The 14,774-nt window shown below is 37.2% G+C and overlaps 1 protein-coding gene across 1 annotated transcript; it reads left to right on the top strand.

Moving 5' to 3' along the window:
* Positions 1-8,779: 8,779 nt before the first annotated feature.
* On the top strand, positions 8,780-13,786 carry LOC107799903 (V-type proton ATPase subunit c2). Its single transcript, XM_016623030.2, has 3 exons — positions 8,780-9,031; positions 9,997-10,282; positions 13,240-13,786. Exons 1-3 carry the CDS (start codon positions 8,953-8,955, stop codon positions 13,370-13,372), a joined length of 498 nt encoding a protein of 165 aa, XP_016478516.1. The 5' UTR covers positions 8,780-8,952; the 3' UTR covers positions 13,373-13,786.
* The last annotated feature ends 988 nt before the right edge of the window (positions 13,787-14,774 follow it).

Genomic DNA, 14,774 nt, shown 5'->3' with positions numbered 1-14,774 from the left:
ATAAACACCTTTACACATTATTTTATACAAGGCTGATACATTATTTATAGGTATTAGGTGGATTTCTCACATTTCTTCTTCTTCTTCTTCTTCTTCTTCTTCTTCTTCTTCTTCTTCTTCTTCTTCTTCTTCTTCCTCCTCCTCATCCTCATCCTCCTCTTCTTCTTCTTCTTCTTCTTCAACTGCTACACCTATATACATGGTGTATCACTAACATTTTCACTACTGTGCTTATACATTCTTATACACTTTTATACAACTATATATATAATATACCTCTTTGTATAAAAGTGTATAATATTGTATAAAAGTGTATAAGCATATCTGACGAATTTTTTGTACGATTTTCACTTGCAATTCTTGATTAAGACTATTTTAGATCTCCACTAAATGACTTCAAACGTCTACTTAGACTAATTTTAATAAGTTCAAACAATACTCACTCCAAATTTCTCACAAAATCATATTCAAAAACTAACAAGATTAGCATTAAAGAAGATGAGATTTTAGATTTCTCGCGTCTGTTTGTGAATTTTCGTAGTTGTGATAGGTATGTAGAAACTTGAGGAAAAAGGAGAATGAAAATATTTCACGCTTGAAGATATAGAGAATAAAAAAAATGGAGAAAAAATTCAGATCTAAGCTTATTGATATTTGGCTACACATTTACAAACTTGTAAGAGGGCTAAAATAATGCAAGGTCAAACTTATGAAGTGCATTATTATGTAATTTTGTCAAACTTCTACAGATTGATACTTAAATTAAATCAAACTCTTAAAAAACTAAAAGAAAAATGAACGTTGTGTTGATGCATCATGATTTGTAGGTAATCAGTTATTGGTAATACCTAGAGAGAAAAATACTAATTCATATACGTCATAGGCTAAAGAATAAGAAAATTTTCTTAGCCACGTATTTAACTCCAAAAGCACTTCTGAAGTTGATATGCTCCGTAAAAGTTGGTCAAATAAGGACATTTTATACAAAATAAAATTTTAGTTGAATTTGGATTCCTAAATCCAAATTATTAGGAAATTCTATATAGTTCAAATAAGGAAAAATAAATTAATAAGGAATTTTAAATATTATAAAAATAATTAAACGACTATTTTGTCTATTGTAAAATCTATTTTTAAAGAGTAAAAAAAAACGAACGACATTTCACTTAATACCTTTATGCTTATGGTATATGTCCTGCCTTGATATGAATGGTTTTTCCACGAAAAAATATATAACATACGTCTTATATTAAGATGGAGATTCCTAACCTTCTCGAGCTTAAATTCTACGTGAATTAAGGCTTGAATTGGTAAAGAGAGTTTGTTGTTTTTGACTAATAGAAAACGTCCTTATTCACAAAGTAATTTTATACATTACATGGGTTGAATAAGGAAAGAATTTATAAGAGATAAAATTTGATTGATTTTAAAGTCCTAAATATTAGGACACAATTAATATTTTAATTGATTTTGAAGTTCTAAATATTAAAAAAATAATCAAATAATTATTTTGTCTAGTATGAACTCTAGTTTCAAAAGGTAAAAAAGGTGAACTACATTTCACTAAGGACATTCGTGCTTTTAATATAACTAGTTTTAGGATACGCGCGTTGCGCGTGTACCTTATCTCAATGAATATAAAATTATCAAGTTAATTTAAATATTATATTAAAATTTATGGTTGAGTTATAAAATTAAATCTAACACAATATTAAACTACTATTGCAAAAGCTATTATTCAATCTCTACATTTTTTATCAATCTATTCTTTTGGTTTTGGAGTAAGCTTTTTTTTTTTCTCTCTATCCAAGCACATAACCATGCATATATATTTTTATAGAAGTAAGAGGTTACGATTGTAAAGTTACTTATTATTAATCCTTTGGCGTTGATCACGCCTAACTATGTCCTATAAAAAAGGATACGCGGACATTGCAAATATAATCTGAGTATTTCGCCCAGAGTCGAATCCGCAAGGAATTAACCTATCAATTACTCTTGTCAGACTCACTAAATTCTACGTAATCAACTTCCCAAACGTTATGAATAACAATTGAGGATGTTTCTACTAACTAAGAATGAATGTAAATAAGCAACTAAAGACTAACTATGATTAAGTTGTAAACAATTAAAAGAAGGATCTAAGGTTATGATTTTCCCTATTGATGGAATCCCTTCCGGTTATGTTTCACGTAGAATTGCCTAATCGTCTCTATCAATCATGATCACTCTTATTACCGTAAATCTTTCCCGAATAATCACGACAATTTACTAGACGCACTCTCCCGAGTTACACTAGCTGGCTTTATTTATTACAGCTCACTTTAGATTGTACCCAAAGTTTCGTTATCCTTAATCCCGCCTTTGAACCCTCGGTTATTGATCCCTCATATACTTTGGGAGTTGTGTTGTTCAACACTTACCTAAATATGCACTCTCTCCCGAGTTATGCACACTAAATAGGCACAACTAATTGAGGATCATATCAATAAACTATAACAAGAACGTAGTTGAACAAATAGAGATTAAGCTGGGCAAACTATATTAAGATAACAAGAAGTTCATCCTTCAATAGGTTCCATCACAACCATAGACTAGGGAATTAGCTACTCATAACAAAATAAGATAACACTACTAAAATGTTCATAATGTGTAATTGCAAGAAATAAAAGGAGATAAAAAAACTTTAATGTTTGGTTGATCTTCTCACACTTGTTCTTGCCTCCAAAGTAGTCTAAAAACAAGCTTGATCATATCTTGGGTGAGCTTCTAGAGTTTATAAGGGTTTGGAATAAGTTTTTCCCGAGTTACACCTTGGTCCCCAAATTTTCTGGCAACTGCACAGTTCACCGCGGTGAGAGCATAACATTCTGTCTGCATTTTGTGGCCTGCCGCGGTCCACCACGGTAGCGGTGAATTCAACCCCAGTCCACTTTTGGCTTCCTTACGCTCGGGTGCTTCTTGACTGGACGTTTTCTTCACATTATTGACTCCAAAACACTCCATAGTTCTTCCTAACTTGGATTAGTCCCAGCGAAGCACAAGAACACCAATTAGAGTGTTTTGTTATCATTTCGCCTATAAAATAATAATAAAGCATAGTATAATTAAGGTACAAATATCGTCTATATAGCCTAATATCAATACCCCACACTTAAATCATTCCTAGTCCTCGATCAATCCACCACACTCTATCAAAGTTCCTTCCCTAAGCTTTTCCCTTAATGAATCACGCCCTGAACAATTCATCAAGTTGCACCTAGTAGTGAACAACCTTTGCCTCAGAAGTCGAATCTCTCGTACCATGCAATATTCACACTTACTCAAACTACTCTATACAGAAGTCAAGACTTACCTTTCCTTCGTGAATCACATGCCCTCACATCACACAAGAGAGTAGTTCCACAACTAATATTAATATTATTAAGAACAGTAAGGAACTCAGATGAACAAAATTCACTCACTCTCCAAAAGAACATTCACATGCCATAAAGATGCACCATAGGCTTGCCCGTAGTGTACTACTCTACTAATCGAGCCTATTTAGTCTAACATCAATTAGGACTACACTTGGTTGTAATGTAGGCTAAGGGATGGGTAGGATACATTTGGATATAGTGACTAACCTCCCTAAACACTTTTAATACAATCACATTAACCTTCCAAATCATACTTATGTAAACCAGACGTTCCACCACATTTTATTTATAACATCCCATTCCTTTAGGTGCATTTGTATCAAGCTACCACTTATCAGCTACTACATTTATTCATTATTTATATAAATATTTTTTATGGCGCTTCTTCTTTTACTCTTCCAACACTGCACCTTTCCTCCATTCCATTGGTTCCACTCAAAAACCAAACCACCACCCTACACTTTAACTTTTGCATATGTCAAGGCCATTCAAGTGCTCATGGGAGGTAAAAGGGGTTCAAACAGATGGCTATTCAAACAATTGGGTAAGGTTCGCAATGTGGGTGCCAAAGAAACAGGCTTATAGACTCAACGGGGTTAACTACGATGTATTACATTTAGGTGGGTTTACTTTATATATCTAGCTTAACAAAGAAATGCCTATATCACTTCTAAGACTGAATGAAGCTACTATTTGGCTTTGCAAACACACAGGGCAAGTTCTAGGCATCAAATGTAAAGCATAGAATATAGTATAGCTCATACACATAGCACATGACTCACTGCAGATTGGTTTATCAAGACACTCTCTTTTGAGTGTTCAAGTTAGTTACAAACATACAAATTTTAAGCACTTTAGCAAGAGTCAACCACTGAGACTAGGCGTTACACTCTAGTGTCGATTGTGTTCAGGTGTATTAACGCAAAGGGTTTCTCTTTCTCTTTCAGCTCGTAGCCCATCAACACTAACTAGAACTAGAAACAAAAACTACCTACACCCGGTTCAAGCTAAACCCTTGGAAAAAAATCGTGGCCCAAAGAAAAACCAAGGGGAAGTTACTACACTACCTAAAAATAAAAATCTTTTTAGTATTTCTCTAGACTAACTTCCCTCAAGAAACTGTCTCAAATATCCGTCATCAGGAAGAGTCCTTATATTCTCCTTTTTTTCTTTTTTTTTTGTTTCGACTAATGTCCCCCAAGAGACTTGTCGAAAGGTGTCCGTCTTCTGGCCACGTCGAAGTTAACTACATGAACCTACCATACCAATCAATCAAAAAAGAAGCAACATCATACAAAGTTACACACTCTATTTATAACAACAACCATCCCCCACCCCATACTTAAAAGTTTGGCATATCCCCATGTCAACAATATAAAGTAGAGTAAGGTAAAGGGACTTCCCTGAAAATCAATCCTGATCAGAGACGGTGCCAGGATCAAGGTGACATGCTCGTCCTAGCGCTCGAAGTCATCCCATAATCTTTTTCTCCGACTTTGCCTGTTGAGTGGCCAAAGTGTCAACTCTGGTGCCCAGGTCCATGATAGAAGTGCGGAGACAGCCATATCTTATTCCAAGGTTGTCATGCGTGTACTACGACATGGCTGTGATGGGCCCGCCTCATCAACTCTCGTAGGTGGTGGGACAACAACTTCCTCAGCATCATCATCAAATTCATCATCATCCTCAACCATCCCAACTGACTCTCTTCCAATTCCGATTTTTCTTGCCTGGAACGAGGCTTTCAATGGAAATTTCCCATCAACTCTATGGTTTTCAGGGACTCTAGCAGCATGACACAGCTTGATGACCAGAGAGGGGAAGTAAAAACCTTTGAGTATCTCAGGTGAGCGAATAAACATCTCATCATGGAGGAGCCGGGCGACATCAAAATCCTGGTGGGTCATGAGACTGTAGATAGTCGCTGCCCGTGGCCCATTAACATCAGTCGTGTTGCTGGAGGGTAGCAAGCGGCTGTTGATAATGTTGAGCCAACACTTTGCCTCCCAATTAAGAGACTGGGAGTTCATGTTATCAGACGCTTTATCCATATAAACTCCATGTCAGGCACACATATGACATCAAGAATTGGTGTCCAATTGACCCTCGGGCGGTGATAAGCAATATAAGCATCCATCTCCCCCGTGAATACAGTAGTCGATACACCCGGCGGATGGCCTCGAGGAATGCATTTACCCGGGTATTGCGTACTGTGACAACCCCCTCCTCATGTTCCGGGTAGTTGGCATAAAATTCTCTTACCATCTGTACATTTGCCTCCTCCGATTCCTCAAAGAAGATGTCCAGCTGACGGTTCCTCAACTTAGCAAAGATATTCGGGCATTCCACTTGCAAAGCTGCCCGATCAATGTGCACCTCCGCTAACAATTTCTTAGACGCATTTGCATTGTACCTGTCCTCCACCGGTTTGGAGACAAACCTAGTGCTGTCAAACTGTGGCGCACTAGCTTGACCCCTAGCTCTCGAGGAACTTCCCGTTCCACTAGCGGAGGACCCTATGTTGCATCTTTTCCTAGATGGATGCATTTTACCTGTCAAACAGAGAAACGCCTATCAAGGAAGGTGTGAGATTGTGTGAACTATGGGTGGTTACTTAGACTTCACCACAACCATGGTCACATTAGCCCTTATAACTCCGTTGGAAAAATTCCCCAAACACCTTGTGGGCAAGACACTTCCTAACACATATAGCCCATATGGATACATCAATGCTTCCCCCAAATCACAAGTTGTACTACACCATTACACCCCACAACAATTAGTTCAACACCCACAAACATACACTTCTCTACTACAATGCGCACATACCACTCTACAACATCGTGCACATAACCTATTAACATTGTGCCTCCATGCCCGAATCCACATTCGGCCTCCTCGCCCGAATTAACATTCGACTTCACTCGAATTTAACTCTCATTCAGCCTTGCTCGAACTTGATTCACAGCTAGACCTCGTTTGAGTTGAATAGGGCAACATCTGACTTCCCTCGGACCAATCAAAGACACTTAATCACGCTCGGATTAACGCCTACCAACGATTCCTTTGAAACCATCAATCGAGGAAAACATTCAAGAAAAAGAAAAATAGAATCAGGAATAAGCAGCAAAAAGTAGCATTCTAAATCAAAAGAAGTATCAGAAAAGCCATCTTACAAGGGCCGAATCACCCATCCGGATCTGAGGACGCGAATGACCTCCTTCAATGCTGTTGTCCTTGCCAAAGCCGCCATCCCGACCTCGTCGGCCTTCTCCAACTCTACCGTCTTCTCGATTAACTCATCACTCGATTCATTGGCCCTGATTGAACCCTGCTCAAGTTCAACTCGCGGGGATACCACTTTTGACCCGAAGAGTGGCACCCTCAGCAGCGTTCCACACTAGTTAACCTCCCCATCTGAATTTCTCGAACTACAATTAATGAAGTCCGCTCACCGAGCTCGACCAAAAGGCGACCTCGATAAATGAAGGGACTAACTGTATGGGTCAAAATCAGATTAGAGAAATCCGACATGCGGAGACAATTGACCGAGGTTGGGAAGAGATCAATAAGGCCGAGATCGGGTAGAGATCAATAAGGCCGAGGTCGAGTAGAGATCAATAAGGCCGAGGTCAGGCAGTGATGATAGATGTAACAACTAGTTTGCTTGGGAATCCTCAAAGGGAATGTTCTACTGGATATTCCCTTTAATTGTACTTTTTAGGGTTTTCTAGGGATACCCCTTATAAATAGGAAGATAGGACTTCCCAAAAAGGGGGACTATCTCTCTCTCTCTCTCTCGAAGAAAGAAAAACACATCTCTCTAAAGATTAGAAGATCTGTGATCCCATACCTCCATCAGATCCAAAAAGGGTGCTAATGTTCTTGTATTTGTCTATCATTCATCTTTATCAAATGAAGGAGGATCCGCCTCACTCAAGATTGGGTGACTCTTTTCCTTTATTTATATTTTATTGCCATTTAATGTTACTTAATGCATCTTTCTTCATGTTATTAATTCTGGCCATAATCACTACCAGCATTTATACTCAGCTATGTTTTCTATTCATATTATTCATCTCAGATCTAGAATTAATTGTTCTTAACTAGGATTTACTCTCTATATCCTTATTTAATTAGTTTAACAAAAAAGTTCTCATACTTTTTGGTCTAACAATAAGAGGGTTACAAATAGTTTTAAACATATTTTTTTTAAAGAAAATTAAATATAAAGTTTTAAAAATATACTTAATTTTCAATTGATTCGAAATTCCTTACTTAATATATTTTTGATTTAGCTCAATTTTTTAAATAAATTTTTTGATTTAATTGAAAATGCTTTTTAATCTTGTCTCTATTCACTAATCCAATTAACTCAATATTTTAATTTAAAGAAAGAAATAAGAGATGCAGGAAGTAGGGATGTTCATAAAAATCCGAAAACCCGAACCAAACCGAAAACCAAACCAAGCTGACCAAAAAAATTGATACTTTTTGGTTTGGTTTGGTTTTGGTTTTGAAATTTAAAAACCGATCAAATTTGGTTTGGATTTGGTTTTAATTAAAAAAAATTGAACCAAACCGAATATAGGAGTAACTATTTTAAATTTATTATTACACCTATATATATGTATACTTTTATACAAAGTTTTAAATTTTTTATAGTAAATATTAATCGTTTGTACATTTAGTACAGTTCTTTACCTTACATTCTAGTTTAATTGGTAGTTTTCTTTTGTTAAGTGTAAGAATCTATTTCATGTTAAAAATAATTCTCCCTCCGTTTTAATTTATGTGAACCTATTTCCTTTTTAGTCCGTGCCAAAAAGAATGACCCCTTTCCTTATTTAGAAATAATTTACCTTTACACAATGATTTATAGCCGCACAAAATATATGTGCCTCATTTTACACCACAAGATTAAAAGTCTTCTCTCTTTTCTTAAACTTCGTGCCCAGCCAAATGAGTTCACATAAATTGAAATGGATGGAGTATATTTTTAATTGAGTCCTTAAATTATTCATCACTATTTGATTCAATTATCATCAATATATCTTGGTAAATAATAGATTTCTCAAAGGGCAATTGATTTGATAGTGTTACGTTGAAAATGTGGTCGCCGAAATGTATATTTGGTAGTGTATGTCTTATATTTAATAAAAAACCGACAAATAATCAAAAAACCGTAAAACTGACATAAACCGAATCGAGAAAAAGCCGACTTAATTGGTTTAATTTGATTCTAATATTTTAAAAAATAACTTACTTGGTTTGATTTATTTTTACGGAAAAACCAATTCACATCCAACCATGAACGGCAAGTGCAGGGCAAGTCCTACTCCTGGCTAGCTGACGATCGCAATTCTAAATTCGTATTAAGAGCGAGATTGAGATCTTCCGCACAGACGGCGCCACACAAACAAAAAAAAAACACGTATTTTCTCTCTCACGAGACGCGAAGAAATACAGGAACTTCTCAGATCCGATCATTCACACTTTTTCTTCTCTCTCCAAAAACAACTTCGCAGAAACAATGGCGTCGACTTTCAGCGGCGATGAAACGGCTCCCTTCTTCGGCTTCCTCGGCGCTGCCGCTGCCTTAGTCTTCTCCTGTTTGTACTCTATTCTTCTCTCTTTTTACTTTTTCTTCCTCAAATCTCTTTTTTCCTTTCATAGATCTAGGGTTTGAATTGTGAATCCTATGCTAATCATAAGTGGATCCAAAATTTAAGCTAGTGGATGTGAAGGATCATTGCACCCACTATTATTATTTTTCTGTTTGTGATAATGCGTGCTAACTTAGTTTGAAAGTTATCTAACTACACCTGACACGTATAAGTGTTGAGCGCCACTTCCGCAATGAAGGTATGGTTGGTCTCCTTATATGGACTTGGGCATTCATAATTTTGGGGCTGAGTTAGGCCCAATGTCCATTTCTTTAACAATAAGGAGTCGCACAGTGCCAAGCTACATCCGTTTCTAATGCTAATTATGCTTGTTGATGTATAACTTCTTGTGACTTTAAAAGTTTTCAACTGTATGTAGCTGCACCAGTATCACAAATCAAGGCTCATCCCGAATGTTAGTTGTGTTTGTTAGTGATATTTTTTGTGGGTTTTACAATTTGTCTAGATATAGGTCGATTGATTTGAGATGAATTTAATTGGGAAAAAGATGGCCAACGAGGATTCATATAGGGACCCAGCTTGATTGGGACTGAGCCATTGTTGTTGTTGTTGTTGTTGTTGTTGTTTGTATATAGGTCGAGACAAAGGTAGGTAGTGGGTACACGGTTCCAACCGTGGTGCTAAGGATGTTTGTTTTGTTTTTTGTTTTTTGTTTTTGTGTGTGTGTGTGTTATATAGGTTGAGTTGAAGGCAGTTGGTGCATCCGATCTGCTATCACAAAGCTACATTGTTCTAAGTGCTAGTTTTGTGTAATTGTTTATGATTTTATGATCTCTAGAAGTTTTCTACTATGAGGTTATGAGCGTAAAAATAGTATGTGTGAATCGCTGCTGCTAAAATACATTCTGCTATTTATGCTAATTATGTTTGTCTGTGTTAAATGATTTCAGGTATGGGGGCAGCTTATGGTACTGCTAAGAGTGGGGTAGGAGTGGCATCTATGGGTGTGATGAGGCCAGAGCTAGTGATGAAGTCTATTGTGCCCGTGGTTATGGCTGGAGTTTTGGGTATTTACGGATTGATTATAGCTGTGATTATCAGTACTGGCATTAACCCAAAAACCAAGTCTTATTATCTTTTTGATGGCTATGCTCACCTTTCTTCTGGTCTTGCTTGTGGCCTTGCTGGCCTTTCTGCTGGTATGGCCATCGGAATCGTTGGTGATGCTGGTGTTAGGTAGTCTCCTTCTGATACTTTTGTCTCTTGGATGCATAGTCCTCTTATTGGTCTTGAAATACTTCCTCACTGAAATGAGAGTTGTCAGCACATTTATTTTCTTCCGACATGATTTCTTAATTCTCATTTTGCATATTTAGAAATTGCAAGAGAAAAATACTATATATCACAATTTATTACTAAAAATGCTTTAAAAGTATTTGAAAATATCATGGTCAAAGAAGAATCTTCTTAACACCTAGTAGTAGTGCCATTCTTTTGTGGGTTTGGATGATTACTAGTGCCAGGCTGTCTGGCTACCTTTTAGGTTTTTAGTTGCAGCGGATCTTCTAGCTTTGTATACTATTATTATAGGGAAATTAGGAATATTTTTTTTATTGTTTTTAATTGTTTTGTCGTAAATGAATGATGGGGAATGTCTTTGTTATGGATTTACTTGTTTGTCTTAATGAATGATGGTGAATTGTGTGCTTGAAGAAGCTACTGGAGTGTTCTCAAGTTTATGAGGTATTTCTTATCTGTGCAGACTTAGTTCCGGTTGTATACATCCTATATGATAACTTTCAGGTAATTGAGAATCAGCTGAAGCTTATTCAGGATTGATCTTTCTTATCCGAGAGTCTTATCAAACTCTCTGCCACTGTAGGTGCGACACAGGCAGTAGTGACTGAAAGACCCCAGATGTGTGACGAATGAATAAAAAGGTATCACAGGCAGAATCAGAGTGAGTCAAGCGAGAGGGAAGCTAGTGAGAGAGAATCCAAGTGAGCTAGCAAGAATGAGGACTATACCGACAATCAAGGCGATAGAGAGGGCACTCAGTCGTCAGTCTAGCGACTCTACCGCCCAGCGGCTTTGGTCGAGCAACCGCTACATTTCTTGAACGGCTACTGCCTACATAACCCCTCTCCCTTTTGCAAACGGAAAAGTGAAGCTTCATCTTCAATGGTAGTATAAAATGACTACAACAACAACATCCCAGTATAATCCCACAAGTGGGGTCTGGGGAGGGTAATATGTACGCAGACCTTACCCCTACCCCGAGGGTAGTATAAAATGGCTAATGATAAAAAAAGAAAATATAAAATGACTTAGAAAAACAGCCTGGTGCACGAAGTATTCCGTATTCACACAAGGTCCGGAGAAGCGCCGCACCCCAAGGGGTATGATGTAGGTAGTCTACCCTGACTAAGCATCAGTGATTGATTCCACGACTAAAATCCGTGACTTGAGAGACAACTTTATCGTTTCTCCGAGGCTCCCCTTTCATAAAATGACTAAGACAACTGCATGATTTCTTCAGACTGATAACTGTGCCTACACAGTACACAATCACTACCATTATTGTCACCAGCATCAATGTTATCAAAGGCGCGCTTGAGCCCTGAAGCGAGGCTCAAAACATGTTGAGCGCTTCGCCTCGCTTAGCGGGCACTTTAATGTTGTCATCAAGGCTCTTAGGCATACTTTTCCTTGCTAATGAGCGTAATACGGAAGAGACGACACTAAACAATTGAGATTTCACTTTATCATAAATTTTCATCAATTTCTTTGTCCATATATTTGATATTCGTACTTGTATATATTAGTCTTGGACTACACTTACATATTTGTAATTTTTCTCCACTTGTGCCTTTCTTCATTAAAGCCCACGCTTTATTTGCGCTTTGCGCTTAAAGCCCTATCATACCTTAGAGCTTTTTTGCGCTTTTCGCGTTTGATAACACTGACCAGCATTCTGTCGACATTGCTGTTTTGACCAATTAGATAAAAAGTTTCTGTCATGGAGCTCTTAGTCTTGTTGTGCTGTGCCCTGAAACTCCTTGATGAGCTTAGACCACTATTTTTTGTACTTGCGTCCTGCATTAACCATATGCTGATCATATTGTGTTTTTCTTGGTTACCCGTATTTGTAAGAATATCCTAAATGCATGGTTCATGTGATCTTGACGCAAAACAGAATTACAGAAGAAACTTAAATTGTCTCAGTGGATCAAACTTAGTTGAAATTATTCTGCTTCTTTTTTTGTATTGATGGGACTTTGTTATCCAATTCCATGTAAAAAGTTACAAACTGTGTCCGAAGTAACAAAGACCCTTTTTGACTAAGTCGATGATTGTCTCTGCATTCCTGTATTAATCAGTCTGGCTATACCTATTCCATTTAAAAAGATAGATTGTTCTATCAAAAGTTACAAAGACCCTTTTTTTTATTAAGCTACATCACACCCCTTGGGATGCGGCACTTTCCTGGACCCTGCATGAATGCGTGATGCTTTGTGCACCGGGCTGCCCTTTTTTAGAGATGCATCCATTCATGGCCGACTGAAGTTCACCTATTGTTGGTGAAGGGCAGCAGAACTTTTCTTTAAGGTATGATTGGATCACACAACGTCGATTGCAGAAGTAGGTCGAATTAGAGGGGTAGAATTGATGGTGTGAGCGCGGAAAGGCGCTAAGGGAAGATTATTGGAGAGTGGTGGATCAGAACCTTGGAGTAACTAGCCATTTTAGCATGTTGGATAGGACCACAGGAAGGTAGATTAGAACTAACACTAAAAGTTGTACTTTACCTTTTTATCTTCTGTATCATGGAATAATGGTGCTTCTGGTCATCTCGTTGAATTTGTTGCTTAGTTATAGGACTTGGTTGGTTACTTCAGCTGGTGTCTACTAGTAATGATTACACTATTCCCATGTGATATTAATAGAGATTTTTGACATATCGAAAAAAATTAAAGATAAACTGAGTTAGTTTCCAGCATGGTGCCATGATAACTTCCATTGCAATATCATTGTGCTCTAAAAAGGCTGTTTATATAATGATCCCTTTTGTGACTGTAGCATTCAGTTTGCTGCTTCATTGTTTTCGCCTTACTGGAGGGAGGAGACTTTGAACTTGAGATGATAAGGGGAAACTAATTAATGGTTTGTTTCATGTTTTTTGTTATTCACAGAGCTAATGCGCAACAGCCAAAGCTCTTTGTTGGGATGATTCTGATTCTTATTTTCGCTGAAGCCCTGGCTCTTTATGGCCTTATTGTTGGCATCATTCTCTCTTCTCGTGCTGGCCAGTCGAGAGCAGAGTAGAAGACGAGCATGTTATGCTCTGTAACTGTGAATTATCTTTTTATTCTTCTGCATTGGATGAGATAGTCTGGCTGAATTATGTTACTTTGTGTTTTGGGCTCCATGTAGTTGATTGTTTGGCTTGCAGAATTGGTTCACATCTGCTGATCGGCTGTAGATTCGATCTCTTATCAATAAAGATATCAGTTTACCTGATGCTCAAGGACAACAAAGGATTTATGTGAGAGGTTCCTGTGTTATTTCATGTCACCTTCAAATTTAGTATTTATAACTCTTTAGCTCTGTATCTCTTGTTTTTCCTCCCCATATATGTTTCCATTTTAGTTTTGGATTTGTTCTGTCTCTACTCCTGCCTTCGAATACTTAGTGCTTTCAATTGAAAATGAATTGATCCAGTGTTTTGCACTTTGACAAGCTATGGCTTTACATAGTATTTGTTTGAAGTTTTGACGAAGCAGTCTTGTTAAATTGAAAGAAATAACTTCACAACTATAGAGTTGGATGGTTGAGATCCATTCACCCTTAAACCATAGGTTCGAGTTTCTGAGTTTTGGGAATGAAGAACCTTTTGGTAAGGATAGTTTACCTCCCTTACCTGGCAAGAATACGGATGAGCAGCCGGGTATGTGACACAGGATAGTTTAATCAAGACTTGAAAAAATTGCTTCATCAAGTAGCAAGTACTTTCTTTTGGCATCTATCCATTGTCATTTTTGACCTTTGGGTGTGGCTGATCTCTAGAGTAATCGGCATATTTCAATGGATTGAAACTGAAGGGGAAGTGGCTTATTGATGTGCTGGTCAACCACCATCTTTTCTATTTTCTTTCTTCTACTATTTGTATGATGCGTGAAACTCCGAAAGAGTCAAGACGCTTGTTTAAAAGCTCTAAAAATTTGTGCAAGATTACCCATTAGAAACTGGGAAAAAATTTTGAAAAATAGTTTTTTGGAGTTTTTTAAATTTTTGAAATTTTTTAAAATTCATCTTCAAGCGAAGTTGAAAATTTTATGGCCAAACACTGATTTCGAAAAAAAGTGAAATTTTCGGAAAAAAGTTAAAAGATTCTTATGTTCAAACGGGCTCTTAGAGTGGGAAAAATTTGAAAAAAATTACGACGGATATTAAGGGACGAAAGTTTCCACAGCTAGGGGTGTTTAATATATGGATTATACAGAAAAATCAAAACGAACCAAGTTTTTCCCCCATTATTTGGTTTGTTTGTTTTTTTCCTACATCACACCTCTTTGGAGTGCGGTCCTTTCCCAGATTCTGTGTGAATACGGGATACTTCGTGCACTGAGCTGCCCTTATTTGGTTTGGTTTTTCTATTTTAAAATTTTGTACGTTATATATCTTCGGAGGGTAGAATTCTATACATTATTTGTTTTTTTTTTTTGCC

Source organism: Nicotiana tabacum, chromosome 18 (genome assembly GCF_000715075.1).
Source record: "Nicotiana tabacum cultivar K326 chromosome 18, ASM71507v2, whole genome shotgun sequence".
NCBI classification, from domain to species: Eukaryota; Viridiplantae; Streptophyta; class Magnoliopsida; order Solanales; family Solanaceae; genus Nicotiana; species Nicotiana tabacum.
The sequence above is the reverse complement of the archived record's forward strand: the minus strand, read 5'-3'. Positions and strand labels throughout refer to the sequence as shown.

Bases quoted from the DNA above. Each gene is read 5' to 3' on its own strand.
- LOC107799903 (XM_016623030.2), top strand. From the start codon at position 8,953: ATGGCGTCGACTTTCAGCGGCGATGAAACGGCTCCCTTCTTCGGCTTC. The intron at 9,032-9,996 runs GTTTGTACTCTA...AAATGATTTCAG, and splicing joins CGCTGCCTTAGTCTTCTCCT to GTATGGGGGCAGCTTATGGT. The intron at 10,283-13,239 runs GTAGTCTCCTTC...TGTTATTCACAG, and splicing joins GTTGGTGATGCTGGTGTTAG to AGCTAATGCGCAACAGCCAA.